The sequence below is a fragment of the Salvia hispanica genome, chromosome 3, assembly GCF_029641045.1.
Source record: "Salvia hispanica isolate PSC_SH4W2 chromosome 3, Shi_PSC_v1, whole genome shotgun sequence".
Taxonomy (NCBI): domain Eukaryota; kingdom Viridiplantae; phylum Streptophyta; class Magnoliopsida; order Lamiales; family Lamiaceae; genus Salvia; species Salvia hispanica.
Window position 1 is genome coordinate 24,604,601 of NC_142694.1, and position 16,500 is coordinate 24,621,100.

Below are 16,500 nucleotides of genomic sequence, written 5' to 3' on the forward strand. Positions count from 1 at the left end.
CAGGCCATCCTCAGGATGGAAGCGTGATTCGAGAATGGCGAAGGCATCCTTTTCTCTGAGAGAGAAAGAGGAGAGGAAGTGAGAAGAAGATGGAGCAATGGCAGAGTGATGTAAAGTGTTTGTGTGAGTGTTGGGGTTTTGGTGAATGACTGAGTAAAATTTGTAGGCAAAAATGATGGTAATGTTTGTTTGAAATGTAAAGGATAAATTGAGATCCATATTTTGCTCAGGAAAATGTGGATTTTACTAACTTTGAGGGCCATACTATATATAGTCGCTCTGCCCTGTTTTGTTGATATTAAGTGAAATTAAGGTACTGATTTAGTATATTTTGAATTTGGATCTTATGATTTATGATGTAATCAAATGTGGGGCAGTGTGAATGATATACATTTACAAAAGTATACACATTTTTGTGTACATACTGTACTTATATAGAGCCTACATATTAATTCAATTTAAATACTATAAATTTGATAAGCATCACAGCAAGGCCATAAATGACTAACAAGTAAATGGGTAAAAAAAGGAACACATTAAAGCATAGTAATATCTTTAACATCCAATTCTGCATAAGATCTTAGTCCTCATAGAAAATTCCTACTCACCAAATACTAGTTTCCTAGGGGTAAGGGAACTCATCTATACACAGTTTTCTTGTACCAGCTAGTGAATCTAATAAGTATAGAAAATTCTTTGTATAATTTTGTAAACTAACGGATTGTGACCCGAACCAGAAGAAAAGATATCAAAATTCGAAAAATAATCAATGGTGATGGTGTCCTCATCAGCAACTTGAACCAAAGCCTAGTTCTTATTCCCATATTGGTATGTTACCATTTTTTGGAGACTTCCAAGTTTGTCCTAGTGATCCCCTTCACATTATAATACAGTTCAGGCTTCACATCGGGTTAGAAAAACCCACACGGTAGGCATTGGAATGCATCACCAGATCCATAAAATGGCCTCTTTGTGCTAGTCTGCAGCTTCATAGAAGAGGACCTGGGGTTGTAGATGTCCTCTTTCACACATTGCAATAACATCATTCCAGCAACCAATAACCTAGTCAAGAAAGATGGATCAAATACATCCTGAAGAAAGGCATATGGTAACAGTTCAAGATATTATTGTACCTTCACGGTATTGTCATCGTACATAATCCAGTGTTCATGACCGCGACTGTAAGCAAAACAGTGATAGTGCTGTCCATAATAGCAAACCTAAAAGTGACATAAGATGGAGTGGTCAACGATGTACATGTACTCACCGAAAGACAGATTTGTAAGAGATAAAATTGTTTAGTGTGTCACTATTTGCTCGGTTTAGACAGATTGAGACACTAGTGGATGCTGGCTTTAAGAAAGACTGAACTTTAGACAGAGCAAGATCTTTGGATAAAATATGAGATCACATGCACAACAACATATGCTTGCATGCTTGTATGCAAATACAATTTAAATATAAAAACACGGACTAATATAGTTAACCTCATAGTGGGATTATATATTTTTTGAAGTATAAAACATATAGAAGTATAGAACAAACTCAATTTTTCTTCAATGGAAATCAAATCATACAGATCTAAAGAATCTGGTATGATCATTGCTCCAACAAAAACCCTGCATTTTTCATTCCTCATGGAAATTAGAGATATCTTATGCATTAATAAAGATCATTATCAACAGTGTTATATTATACGTGCCAATTTGATCCCTATATCCTAATGTCACAGGATCTACTGATGTCCACAAAAATTTGCCCAAAGGCAGCTTCCTTCCATACATGTAAAAGAAAATACTTTCTTCAGTTGTCTCCATGAGGAATTTTAATGCTCTACAATGTGCTTCAACCTTTACCATACTTCTTAGTAGGCAATTTAAGACTTCTTCACCAATAGTCCCATCTTGACCTTCATAGTTCATACCACCATTGACCAATGGTACAGTACAAATCAGCCACCTAATACACTCTATTTTTAATAAATATATCGATTTACCTAACTTTGAGAAATAAATTGCAAAACCTCAGATGAAAATTCATTATTCATGGGAGTAATGATAGCGCCTAAATCATTCGATAACATATCATAAATTTCCAACACAAAATTGCACAATTATCCTCAAACAATGAACAAAATGGAACATCAAATCAATGAATAGACGAACCCTTGATATCCCAGATAATAAACTAAGCATCGCAGACTGCAAAGTCATCACAGAGCAATCACAATTAATACTCCAAAAGCTAAAATTTACACATAAATCCACAAACATAAAAAGTAACAAACAAATGGTGCAGGTAGGATTCGAACCCAGGCCGTAACCAATGCACATGTGTTAAGGCTTTCCCCTTAACCACTTGAACAGCCAAGGTAGTATATTTTTGTGGCTCGATTTTAGCCTAAAGTATGCGTGTTTCATGAAACACACACTTAAGGCATGGGTTTTTCATTCCATAAAAACGCACATGACAAATGCATTTTTACCATTTCCGGAATTAAAAAAAGGGTCCCATTTTGGAAACCTTTAATGTAAAGTGAACCCAAAGTAGAAAAAAACCATCATCCATGGGATTGGCAAAGTGAAATGTAAAATCAATGATGAACCAAGAATAAGCTTCTCCTGATTGGGTTGTAATAACTGTTGAAATCCATAAAGTTATTACTTAGTAACTTATTGTCAGGAAAAACCAAAATAAGAAATTGATGAAGCCATAAAACAAAATTACGACACTGTAGCCAGATGTCTAATATTTTATAATTCATGTGTCTATTCCATTTTGGTTTGCCTAATAGCTTAAAATCTATTCTGATGCTCGATTCTTTTAGCATCTGATCCCTCGAGAATATGTTCAACTGACATTTTGCAAAATACCAAGATGTCACAAGGTTACCAGATGAAAAGTAAGGTAATAATCTTTAAATTAAAGGAAGATTTGGCAGGACATACCACTGAAACCAAGCGATGTCTGTTATGCGGATCAAGACCTCGGTAAAGGGCACTGATATCAATCTCCGTAGATAAAGCAACTAAAGTTGCCTTTATATCTTCAACATTCTCACAAGTATTCTGCCATCCCAGGACTACAAGGCATAGAAAATGTATTAGGATATATATGGAGAGCTAAATACTGCACGTGACACAATATTTCAATTAAGACTAAAAGAAAGGAAGAATAGAAAAAATGGCATTAATAATGAGAAATCCACCTGTTGTGAAAACATGTGGTGGCCTGGAGAGAAGGTGATGGATATAGTTAGACTTCCCACACCCACCAGCCTCAGGGTCACAAGGTAACTGGTGATTCATTTCAACCAGGTTCAAAAGCTCATCAAAGGAGTCCTTAGGGTACATAACCTAAAAATAAAGAAAGGAATTGCTTGGATTAACCATATCATAAAGAAGAATCTCCTAAACTTCCAAATGTAGCAGCTACTAGACTAACTAAGCATTATCTGGACTTCCAAATGGAGACTTTGATACAAAAACATACCTTCATTGTTCTCAGAGCACTGGCATTTATATTATGAAAGAAAGATGTGTATTTCAAGTATCTGGACTCCAAGCTACAGTTGTAACAATTCATTCTCTCTAAAATGTCCATTCCAAAAATTAAATGCGCGATACAGGGGCCTTTGCACTTTCCATCTACTGGTTCTGTATCAGATAAATCACATGCAGGAGTAAATGCTTTGTGGAGACAGTTAAATATCACCTCCAGCACTTCTGAAGCATCATTCATCTGACCCTGTAGGGACAACACAATTTGGTCACATATTTGGAAATAACATATGACCTCATATAAATGCTAAGGTAAATCTTTGGTATACAGTGTAATAAACCAAAAACTGAAATAGCCAGAATAGCAGTAGAATTGAGTTACCTCCTGGAAGAAATTACTGTCAGGATACAAGTTACTGAGAGCAACTCTCAAGGAGGTAGGTGCAACAGCTTCTCTCTTTTTATCCGTAGATGCCAGGCTCAGAGCGATAAAGATATCATACAATGAACATATAACACAAGGATTGCCAACATGAACATGTTCAGATGATGGTTTCCCCAAAAATTCATCGCGAAACCGTCTTAGGTGCCATAATGACTGATCGACAAAATAGAATAAGAATTTAGTCGCGACAAAATTAGTACTAGTACAATGAAGACTAAAATAAATGCGCAAGTAGAACTAATCAATGAAACAAAATAAGAGCACACTTCCATCACTAACCTGAATTATTACATTGAGGAAACAATTATATTCACCGACTTCATTCTTTAGCCCTGTTCCACATGTTTCTTTCCCATTTTCACCATCTGTCAAGAATGCATCATATTAAACGCAAGTCAATGGGTTCTAAAATCTCATTGTTTAGCGGAATTCAATATCAGATATTCAGATGTAATATTGAAGCATAGAAAGGTTCTGACAATAATAGACATAGAGGAAGTATAGAAATACAAGAATGAACAACTGGACTAATTTTCTTTAACACATACTAACAAAATACTCTTTTAAGTGTTATTTGTAACTAGCTATAATATGTTTCTCGGTTTATACTTGGAAGCAGGGGTGTATCTAGTAAAAGCTTTGGAGGGGCATTTGCCCCACCTCATATTTTCTACTCCATGTATATTTTACTAATTGTAAAATTTATTTCTATTAATTTCTCACTAAATGCCCCTCCTCAAATTCTTAAATTTTCTTTATAGATAAATTTGCCCCCGTCCCTGCAAATTCCTGGCTCCGCCCCTGCTTGGAAGGGTTTTACTTCGAATAAAACAGACAAAAAGGGAAATATATCATTGCATGAATCAACCAGGTTTCAAGTAACGACAATACATTGCCTTTAAAATTTTAAACAAAAAACGATGATATGTTAGTATTTTTTTTATTTTTGTTAAGTATCTTAGCATTATTGCTTTTTTAAAATCTGTCATTTACATTTTTCATATGAAAAATCTTGAGTGTTAATTACCTAAAGTATATTTGTTGTCTATTATCCAAATGAAACTTGACGAGTTTAAAGTTAAAATGTGTAGTATTTTAGTATTTTGTGTTCTTAAATTTTGAGAGCTACAGTTCAATTTTGAGACGGGAGAGGGGAGCGATGGAGACTGAATCCGATACCTCTTCCTACTACAGTCTACACAGGAGAGTAATTTTACTATAATTATGTTATCTCAGAATATATAGTTCATATAAAAGTGTAGTTTTGCATAGCCTAAATCATCATGTAGTTTAGTACACCCCCCCTCCCCCCGTTCCCGTGTTTAGTGAGTTAACTGGAGACTGAATAAAGTAGATAAGTGAAAAGAGAACAAAGTTAAGAGATATTAAAATAATTGATTTTTGCCAAAAGAGGAAATGACTCATTTACCTGGGGCCGTCCTGAAAAGGAATACGAATTGATTAACTTGGGACGAAAAGGAGTATATTGTACTGGGTTCTTTTATTAAAACAGAGAAACAAAAATGTTTTATCATGATAATGCTGAGTTAAACCATTACAAAGGGATCAGTAACCATCAAAACAGTGACGTCATCCTTAACTAAAGATACAACTCAAATCTAGAGCAACATCAGGAACCAAATAAATAAATTATAATCACCCAATCCAGGTCTCCTCTAATACTTTTTCAATATGATAAGCCTTTGATTGTAAGTTAAATATTTTATGTAAAAATGTAGGAATGTTCTAACATATTCAAAGTTGGTTTAATACTTTAATCATGAAGGTTTGCATTTTCTCTTCAGCGGACATCATTAATGGATTTTGACCACAAGAAGCCAACAATTTTGCAAATATTTCAAAAATATTTTACGAAAATAATTAATATATCGAGAGATCATAAACTCTTTGTTAAAGGGTATTTCTGTCTCCCAAAAAATTGCAAAAGACCACTATAAATTCTCTAAAATAGAACAATTCGTAACTATGCTCTAAAATAGGACAATTTTCTGTCTGTAGAGTAGAAAGTCCTGACATAGGAAATGGCACAAAGTATTGTATTTGTACCCAACTCTACATACTCAGATTCGAATTATGGACTCTATGAGAAGAGAATCTGATCAGGGAAGATTTGTCCATAACCGACAAAAATAGTAAGTATGTTATTGGTGTGGAAAACTATTCAAGAAAATTTGTGTTTCCATCTTAGCAAATGGGGACTTATTTTCAAGCATATCAAAGAGGAAAAGGAGCAATAAATTTGTGGCAACGTGTATATAAATTATAAATTAAGATTACACTGTTGTGCACAGTAGAATGAAACATACAAAGAAGATAAACAGGATAAAGGCAAATAGGACAGATACCAAGGCTTTGGCGTACAGCTTTCTTAATATCAGCTTGAAACCTTTCTTCATCGTCCTTTTCTACGAGATGTCGTCTCAACATATTCTCTCCATCATCTAAATATTTCAACCATGGTAAGAGATAAACAACCTCGTCAAATGCAGAAATATATATCTTAAAACAGAAATAATGATAATAGCAAGGCTGTTGCTGCATTGACTGCAAAATCATCAGTAGAGTTTAAAACATTCTGGATTTTCACAAAATTCAGACTAACACCATGAGTGTTCTGGATTTTTATATATTAAAGTGAGAGAGAACTCTTTCCGAAAAAGGGAAATGTGACATCTTTGGTGGGACAAACTAAAAAGGAAAGTGTGACATCTACCTTGGGACAGAGGGAGTACATTAGAAAGAGAATAAGAAATAATTGTAGCTTTAGTGTAGACTGTAGACCTGTAATGTATTAGTATACCCATAAAGTGTGACATTATATACTGCACTTGCATGTTTCAATTAACATGCACTAAAGCATGAATAAAGAATTACAACTTGTCTTTCAAGCATCCATCTTCTAATCACTTCTACATTACGAAGATGGAAGAACAATGTAATACACACACACACATGTATATATATATCCAAAGATCTAGGTCAACTTTTTTTTGAGAGGCCTAATATTAAATAACTAGGATGTGGGCAAAAACAATAGAAAAATGTGAAACTCTAGCATACTGCAAAAAAATGATTGATTAATATTTCAACTCCATCAACAGCAGACAAAATTTTTAACAAACTACATACCTCCCTCCCCTGGGGAGCTTTTCCGAAGACTAGGTAGACCAAGATCATTGCCATCCACATATTTGGTAGGACCCCTGTGCCGTCTACTTCTTCTCCCCGAGCGTTGTTCAAAATATAAGCCACCATCCTGTGGAACACCTTCATTTGGTAAGCCTGGAAAAAGGATAAAGTGATAGCATGCATGAAATTAAGTCAGAAAAATGCGTGTGGATATATAACTCTGTAACATAATAAAGGTTGCTACCATTTCTCAACAAAGGCTCATTTGCATAATTCTTCACCGTACCCTCCATATAATTCGCCACACCACCCTCCTGAATCACGAGTCCCTTTAGAAAAAATAATGTCACAGATATCATAACCAATTTTTAATTTTGATTTCTAAATATGGAACTTCTAAAGAACTTAAAGACAATTCTACTTCCAGCAAATTATCAACAGTATAGAATCCTAACGTGATTTCATATAAGGAAAATCTAAGAATAGAAGTTAACCTTCATATTTTTCTGCTGCTCATTGGCATATTTTTCATCATCACTAGGTTTTCGATAGGCCTCTAGTATCTCAAATGATTCTGTCTTCCCATTGGTTATGTTCAAAGTTCTATTATGCTGCCCAGCAAGATGATTCTGTTTGGCCTCATTTTCTACATGTCTTTGATATTCCAAAGTTTCCTCAAGCTTTCTTTCTTCAGCTTCAAGCTCACTTCTTTGTTGGTTCTCTTCACTGTGTACTTTTAAGGCACCAACACGTCCAGAAGAAGTAATTTCAAAACCTGGGTCTTTCGCTTCTTGATCACTTGGAAATAAACTAAAACCAAATATACATTAGATGCATATTAAGCAATGAATCTCGCGTAAAGTAAAGTACTTAAAAAAAAAGGCGTGCTAGAACTGATATACTTGCATTTGCATGTGTATATTTTATGAGTAAAAGAGATACATACATCGCTTTATCTGTCTGGCCCTGCAAGTTACCATTATTGGTAGCCTGGAGAAATAAATATCAATACAGTATATGTCAGCATCCTTCTTACTCTGATGTAATGTGAAAAAGGCTATTAATATGAATACAAGTTTTGCAGACCTTTTGATCATTGTTTTTTGGGTTGTCCCTACATTTTTTCTTATCCCTTGCCCTCTCATGCACGTGTTTTGAGCAATCAATTATTGTACCACCCTTTTTGGAATCCTGAGCAAGTTCAGCTAAAAATGCATCCCTCGCAGCATCAGATTTTTTTGTAGCATCTTTCTCAGCCAGATCGACCAAATGTGCCTGGAAAATTACAGAAATAATAAGCATCAAATTCATTTTTAAGTGGCAAGAAAATAGTTGAAGGGCTTTTTACATAAGGTATTTCAAAGGGTACTGACCCGCACAAATGATATAACCAGAGGTAATAAGATTGATCTGAAATCATGGTGAGATGCAGCCTCAAGCTTAACTTCCAGTTGCTGCATCCCTGAAACTGTTCTCATGATTCTTGCATCTATTTTGCTGATCTGAATCATTGATGTATGTAAGATAAATCTGAGAAAAAATACTGAATATAAAATCAACTAAGATAGCAGACCAAACCTCAGTAGAGGCATGTTCTTTCTGTCTCTGTATTGCAGCTTCTACGCAAGAATCCACCTGATGAAGATGGTCCTTCATTCTCCAATCATATTCTTCACCAGATCCCAGGTCGCTGAGAGATGTAATGCCATTGTAAGCTTCCTCAATACCAAATTGGTTCATATTTAGGGACTCTGCATCCTTAAGAACATTAGCTATAGCCTCTAATTCAAATCTGTTGCTGATAAGTGTAATTCCGCAGCCATCTTCAATGAGTTCATCACGCCTTTTCTTAAGGACATATTCATAACTTTGACTGACAAAACCCACTGCATTTTCTCTTTTCCTTCCCTCTTCCAAACACATGTCTTCTAAAGCCTGCAATGCCTCCTCATAGTTTAATTGCTCACATTTTCTTTCGCACAAGTCCTGGAGATGGCAAGACTCCTTCTCCAACAACTGGAGTATTTCCAGACCTTGCTGAGCTTTTTCCGCTGTCGCACATTTCCAGGATGCCAACTGTTCACTGGCTGAGGCACGTGTAAATATCCAGGACAATAAAGCATCTGAATCGAGTATGACACCATTATCATAGCTTAGATGGGATGTAACAGGTGTACCCGAAACATAACTGCCTACATTGCTAGAGGATAAACAAGGGATCTTGCAGGGAAGACATTGCTCATCAATTACCAAAAGGGAAGCGTCTTGTCTGAGTGTTATCTTCTCCATTATATCACCCTGCACTGTACAACTGGAATCATCTCGTACGGCGGTTTTATCGGAGTATCTCTTTAATCCACAAGTCTGATAAATTTCCTGTAAAAAGTTTTGGATTTTGTTAAGCTCAGGAGCACCCAGAAAACAGATGCACAATGGTGTTTGGTTCACTTTAAAGTCAAGTTGAGAACCATAAGCTATACTCTGCAGCTCCTCCAAAGCAAAGTGTATAATCTTACTAAGATGACTAGATGCCAGACATTTGTGTTTAATAAGTGCCTCAAAAAGAGAGTGGATTCTTTCAAGAAGCTTTGTGCGCTCTGGGTCATCTGACAAAGGCCAGTCAAAGAATAAATTTTCCTTACTACTTGGAAGATCATTACAGTCCATCCACTCAACATCCTCAAACTTCCTGATATCCTGCTTACTGCCATTGCAATCCTCACTAGAAGTTTTCTTTCCAGGAGATGAGTCCCCTTCATATTCATTGCAGTAAGTGTCAAGATAACATTCTTTTGAATCATCTGCATCGTGATTACAGCTTGATTCTTCAAGTAAATCATGTGTATAAGATTTCAACTGTTTTTCAAGCATTCTAATAGCTACATTCAAATCCACTGGTTTCCAAATACAGTTAAGAAGCATTTCAACCCATTCATCGTCCACATTTTCAGGTAGAATTGACTGCATTTTGGGCAATGAACTTCTCAAGTGCTCCTGCACGACATGGTGCATGAATGAACTGGTGTCTGCAAATTTCTCATTGCAGCGACAGCAGACCCAAAACTTCCATATTTTATTAGCTTCCCCAAAAGATAGAGCTTCATTAAGTACTTCACTGAATGTGCAATCCTTCAATGAGCTAAAATGAGCCCTTAGATCTGAAATCTTAACTGTCAGTAAATCTTTCTTCCCCTCTGAACTTAGAGTGTTCCAATAGGATTTGACCAAATCCATCCTCTCCTCTGAAGATGCAGATTTCCTCATATTCCCACTTTTCCTCCTCTCCCCTACTCTCTGGCCTGATCCCAGAATCGAATCCTTGCTATTATTAGTATTGTTATCCCCACCGTTTCCCAAATGAGGAGACTCTGACTGCTGCTGCATAAGCCGCGCAGCAGCCACCCTCACCTCAACTTCTTTCCTACGCTCCTCCTCTGTTTTAGCAACCTTTTTAATTTCATTTGGCCTTTTTGCCTGAACTAATCTCAACTCCATCGGATCTTCAGGAGCACTCCTGATGGGAATGAACCGAAACTTCTCCTCTCCCAGATGTTGCATCCAAGTCGACAAAGATCCAAGATTCGCCCTCCGCACCAATGCACTGAGCTCACTCTGGACATTGGAAATCCGAGCCTCGGGTGTGGATATTTTCTGCTGACTCTCCTCCTGCAAATTCTCAGTAGCAGGATCGACAGGGTTTTCGATCGCCAAAGCCCTCTCACACTCCTGCATCACCTCCTCGTACTCCTTGGCATCATTAGCCGCGTCACACAACAAATTCGCGTAAAAATGCGCAAACTCAATCGAACTAGGGGACAGTCTCGCCGCCTTCCTCGCACTCCCGATCGCACTCTTCATGTGCCGCTGTTTCACGCTGGGGTCGGAGATAGTCGAAGCCACCTTCACGCACAAAGTCCCCTGGACGCGGTGAATCAAGGCCGAGAGCGGCGAATTCTCGTGTTTACAGCACAAATCCTTCATCAGCCTTAGGGATTTTGTGTGGTTCCCCCGGCGAAACGCCACCAGCGCCTTTTCGTATTCGAGCTTCACCGAAGCATACAATGGAGACGAAGCTACATTGCCGTTGCCTACTGAAATCGATGACTCTAGTTTAGCAGGTGTTCCGTTGATGGATTCCGCTGAATTGTCGAGAACTGAATCGCCACAATCGACAATAGCAGCGGCATCCTCCGCCGCCGGCTTGGAGCGAGGAGCGGGTTTCCGCTTCTTGTGCCCCATAGGAGAATTTTGCGGCGGTTACTAAATTGCATGCATTAAAACCTACTCATGCGCCTATTGAATTCAATCAATTCATATATACACATACTTTTTTGGTATCTATCGGTATTAATACTGTATCAAAGCAACAGCTCAGCACACACACACAGCTCTCTCTCTCTCTCTCTCTCTCTCTCTCTTGCTCACACACACGCAATAAATCTAGATGCAGAATGATTTAAGGGGAAGCGAGCATACCAATATATACATATAGATGTGTGTGTGAATAGAGATGGAGAGTGTGTGTTGTGTGTGAAATAAGAACACACACACCTGGTTTTGAAGATGAACACCAAACTTTGGGATAAATAAATGTTTACATTTAATACCTTTCTAATTTTACTTTTGAATAAAATATTAGTAATGATAACAGAAATATAGCAAAATCTATTTCTAACAGTGCTTCCTAAAATAATTTAAGTAAGTTTTAAATAGAATTCGGCCATAAATTAGGTATATTTCGATCTGTGGAAGTGAAAAAAGATTTCATCAATAAATTTTTATATTGGATGAATTTTTCTATTCTAGGGATTAGAGAAAATCTCTATTTAGTATTTATTGTTTGTTTTTTCCAGTTAATTGTTAGGTAAATAGAGTTAAATTATGTTTACTTACGGATTTTATGAATAAAATTCTAAATTCAACGTAATTCCATAGGAGACAGCCATGAGAAGAGACAGAAAAACCATTGATGATCAATCTTGACAGAACTAAGAGCTTATGACAATTCAATCAAAAAAAAAGAGAGAAAGCGAACCAAAAAAAGCAACAAATAAACGTAGATACAAATATCAACACAAGATTCAGGTCTGTAACTAACTAGGCCAAATAAAACCATCCAAACTCAGCTACACATAGCAAATATCACTACCGGCTAACACCCGAGGACAACCTCGTATCTCTCCGAACATCAAAAAACCGGGAAGGGAAGCCACCGGACTACAACAGATGCATTCTCTCCACACAGGACTGCATCAGCCATCGGTTGAGAGGCTCCCCGCACCCGACAAAGCACCCAGTGTTCCCATTCTCTGTAAAGAACGGGAACCTAAACACGTTGAGCAGGTCTTGCACGGCCTGCCTCACCATCGAGGCCCCAGTGACCCTGCTCCGTCTCCCCCAGCCGGTCACAATGTCAATCCGGCCGGGGCAGACCCCAGACGCGAGCATTTCCTTGCGAAACCATGCTAGAGTTCTCGATAGTGCAGTCACAGCAGTTCCATCAGACATCACGTGGAGGTTTATCAGCCAATAACACGAACTCTTCTGCCTTAGTGCGTCTGGATAGACATTCCTCTGCGCTGCAACTTCCCACACGGTGCCGGCTTCCTCCTTTAGCCCTGTCTTGTGGAAGAAATCGATCACAGCATCCACAAGTCCGCGTTTACTCTCCCTGTCTTCACTGTGCATCATGTCGAGGAAGTTGCTGACATGGTCGCGGACGTTCTGCCCATCCGGCCCTGGAGCAGGCATGGAGAGCAAGAACGTGTGCGCCGGGTGGCCAGATGCGGTCATGAGGTCACAACAAAACGACATGTCGTATGGCGTTTGAGCGTCTGTACAGCAACTGAGGAGCAGAGTGTAGGTCTGAAGAGAAGGATTCAGACCCAGGCTCACCATGCTCTGAAGCAAGTCGTATGCATCGCGGAGGCGGTGTACCCTGAGGAAAGCACTGAGAAGAGAATTGCAAGTTGGAACATTAGGGCATAGTCCCGCAGAAAGCATAGCTCGGTACCACTCCCAAGCCTTCTCAACGTTGCCAGATTTTCCCCACAAGTCGACGAGAAGGCCATAGACAGGCTCGTCGGGGATCCAGTTCTTTCTTTTCATCTCTGCAAAAACAGCCTCGGCTTCATCAAGATGGCCACAATGGCCAAGAACCTCCATAATGATACTGTAAGTCACTTTGTCGGGCTCGAAGCCAGCACTCTGCATGTCACGATAAAGCTGTAACGAGCTCTGGTAATTCCTAGCTTTCGCGTGTAAAGCAATCATGATATTGTAGGTCACCAGGTTAGGCACACAGCCCTGACTAACCATCTCACAGAACAGTTTGTGGGCGGCAGTCAAATGGCCAGCCTTCCCGAGGCAATTAATGATCACGCTGTAAGTAAACGTATCAGGAGAGAGTCCAGCTTCTTGCATCCGCTGGTACAAATTAATTGCAACATCGAGATAACCTGATTTCGCATGGATGTCAATGAGCGTACAGTAAGTAACACGATCAGGTTCACAGCCCACCTTTTGCATCTCATTAAAAACTCCCATGGCTTCGTTCAAGTAATTAGCTCTGCCATAACTGTGAATGAGACGATTATATGTAACAATATTCGGCTTACATCCATCACTGATCATCTGGCTGAGCAATTTGTTGATGGCACCAAACTCTCTGGCACGGCCAAGGATACCAACCATAGTTGTATATGTGTGCCCGTCGTGCTTGAATCCAGGCCTCTGTTTTAGCCAGTAGAAAAACCCAAGAGCCACTCTATAATCCTTAAGCTGCTTAAGTATTTGATTTGCCTGGTAAGGATCCACTGCACAATTGAGCTTCTGAAGAGCTTCCTCTGAAGCAGGGCTCCATTTCGATTGATGCAAAATGCGACATACACTTTCAACAACCGAAAAGTTCCTAGCGCCTGGGGCTTCTCCAGTCATAACTTTACCCTGTCTCATTGCCCTAGTAAACCCGTCCAAGTTGTTATCGCAAAATTTCCCCTCCGGCTGTTGAGTGTTTGGCGTGTAACGGCTTGAATAAGATCTTGATTTTTGAGGAATTGGCATTTTCCTATCACGGGGATCAGAGGAGAGCCCGCGACTTTCTACAAAATTTCTTGATGCGTTATTTGATTCCTTGGCTGCCCCCTCTACTCCTGATTTATGAGTTTTGCCTTTAGCCCCTTCAGGGACGTTCGAACCATACACCGGTACAGCATTGGGCTTTACGGATACTTTGTCTTTCCTAGAACTATTGATATTTTTCGGAGGTCTGATACTAGAAACTTGTTTCGTGCGTTCAAGCACAGAGTTAGAGAGTGGGGAGACTCTTGCACTCCCATCTGTCAACGGGATTCTATAATTTACTAAATCAGATAGAAGACCAACGGCAGCCATACCTGCCATAACAAACTGTTCTGCTATAGGAGGTGATGAAGAAAGCATGTCATTTGCGTCGGTGTCTTCTGCATAACTAACAGAGCTTGCTCTTTCAGTTTTGTGGGACACTGCTACTCCTTTTGACAGCGAGCCATCATCCTTTCTTCTAATATTCACTTCTTTTACTGAATCGGCTGGAGTCAGTGAACCTACTGCAACTGAAGTTTTTGCCAACAACGAGGATGAGGCTTGCAAGTGTTGCACGTTTCCTCTCAGAGACCTTCTCGAAATACAAGTCTCATCATCCGAGCAAGTGCATGAACTTCCATCCGCCGAGCTACACCTTTGTCCTAGGAAAAAGGTTCTAGCAGTCTGGGACAAGTTACCAAGATGCTTTGCTCGGATCATTGTCTGCGAATTAGGGCAAAATACACCGTGAATTTCATATCACTTACTCATATGTCTGAACGAATAAGATACAAAACACGGAGAAGTCCATACAGAAAACAGTTATTCATTCAAGAAGATTGCATCAAAATCACTACAATGCATCTTGAAAGAAAATGATAACCAAAACCATTAAAATGAGAAGAGCAGCCCTTATCTGGAACGGAACTGAAGTGCAATCACATTAACCAACCAATATAATACAACTATGTAGTCATAAACAAAATAATTAAGAAGTTGAAAATCTTGTGCTGCCTTCTTAGAGAAGAGGCCAAAGGAAGAGGACTGGCAACTTTTCCATGCTGGAATATCAAAGATGGTTCACTGTACTATTATGCATCCAAATAATCAGATTTATTTATACTATCAAAAAGTTTATAAATCAAGCATCCGTAGAGAGAGCAAGTTGTGAAAAGCAACATACCATTAGGCCAATCCGATACATACACACAGCTAATGAAAATCTACCCACTCTAGATTGAGTCCAATACACTTATTCAAGTAATCCCTTGCATTTTATCTTAACCAAATTAGACAACTGAGATAGCCAATATTTCATGCTAACATGAAATATTATGAAATTCCCAGTTCTCAATTAACTGATGCCAAAGGCTAATACAAAGTGAATTGAATCATTCCCAATTTTCCACCCAAGAAACAACAACCAAATAGGCTAAAGTATATGCTTTGGAAAACGGCACTTCACAAATATAAACAATGCAAAAGAGCTCAAATTGAAGACTATTTAGCTACAGTAACCAGAAAATGGCTTCTACAAATCATTATTCCACACAAGTTACAACCTTTACCGAATATAATCAAACAACGAGTATATTGCTCACTCTACAGCACTAAAAACCACCAAGAACGGAACTTTTAACTAACACAACCCAAAATCACAGCACTGATACACGGAAGAACCAAAACATTGAAAAAAAAACACAATCACTGAATTGGAGAATCAAAACCAACATAAACCCACATTACATTAAATAACAAAAGAACAAAGAAACTCCTCACAATATGAGAAACCCACCATTAAAACCGAGAAACAAACTCAAAGATGCAAACTTTAACATTCCAAACAAAGCAAAAAAGTCAATGAATGAGAAAAGGAAAACTTACCCAATAGCAGTGTTCTCTAAAGCCCAGAAGAATCAAACCCACCACCCAACACTAAAGAGTAGGGGAAGAAATCAAGAATCAAACATTTTAATCAAGAGAAAAAAATTTAATGAAAACATAAGAAGGGTTAAATAAGGCGGCTGCTCAGTGTTTTTTCTCATGGCCTTTGTGACCTACTGAGTTTCCTTGCAATTTGGGACGCACTGTGACTGTCACCTTTTCCTCTTCTTTTTCCTTTTTTTAATTTACTTTATTTGTCCCTTTCAGTTTACATTATAAGATTTATTTAATTTGCTGATATTTTTCTAGAGTGTGAAGAATTCAATGATTTCAATAGTGCCACGTCATCGGCTTCACGGTTTGTTTGCGGTCGGAGCTTTTTAAGCTATCAAATATCAAATATTAATTTTAATAATTCATTTTTATTGTGATTTTTGGCTTAATTTTAGGATTCTGACT

The 16,500-nt window shown here is 38.3% G+C and overlaps 1 protein-coding gene and 1 pseudogene across 3 annotated transcripts; both read right to left on the reverse strand.

Moving 5' to 3' along the window:
• Window positions 1–512: 512 nt before the first annotated feature.
• On the reverse strand, window positions 513–11,671 carry LOC125213702 (uncharacterized). 2 transcript variants are annotated; one of them, XM_089067506.1, is made up of 15 exons: window positions 8,674–11,671; window positions 8,469–8,597; window positions 8,182–8,370; window positions 8,042–8,085; window positions 7,590–7,905; window positions 7,340–7,409; window positions 7,096–7,248; window positions 6,312–6,407; window positions 4,225–4,310; window positions 3,883–4,098; window positions 3,493–3,747; window positions 3,209–3,356; window positions 2,949–3,082; window positions 1,134–1,220; window positions 513–1,062 (listed from the first exon to the last, which is right to left on the reverse strand). In XM_089067506.1, exons 1-15 carry the CDS (start codon window positions 11,332–11,334, stop codon window positions 976–978), a joined length of 4,671 nt encoding a protein of 1,556 aa, XP_088923632.1. In that variant the 5' UTR covers window positions 11,335–11,671; the 3' UTR covers window positions 513–975. The 2 variants fall into 2 exon arrangements, with proteins under 2 accessions (XP_088923632.1, XP_047970343.1); XM_048114386.2 differs by having other exon boundaries at window positions 7,340–7,424.
• Window positions 11,672–12,137: 466 nt separating this feature from the next.
• LOC125213704 (pentatricopeptide repeat-containing protein At1g74750 pseudogene) lies at window positions 12,138–16,265 on the reverse strand (annotated as a pseudogene). The gene is made up of 2 exons (XR_016137163.1): window positions 16,042–16,265; window positions 12,138–14,880 (listed from the first exon to the last, which is right to left on the reverse strand). The product of XR_016137163.1 is annotated as a pentatricopeptide repeat-containing protein At1g74750 pseudogene (transcript).
• Between the last annotated feature and the right edge of the window lie 235 nt (window positions 16,266–16,500).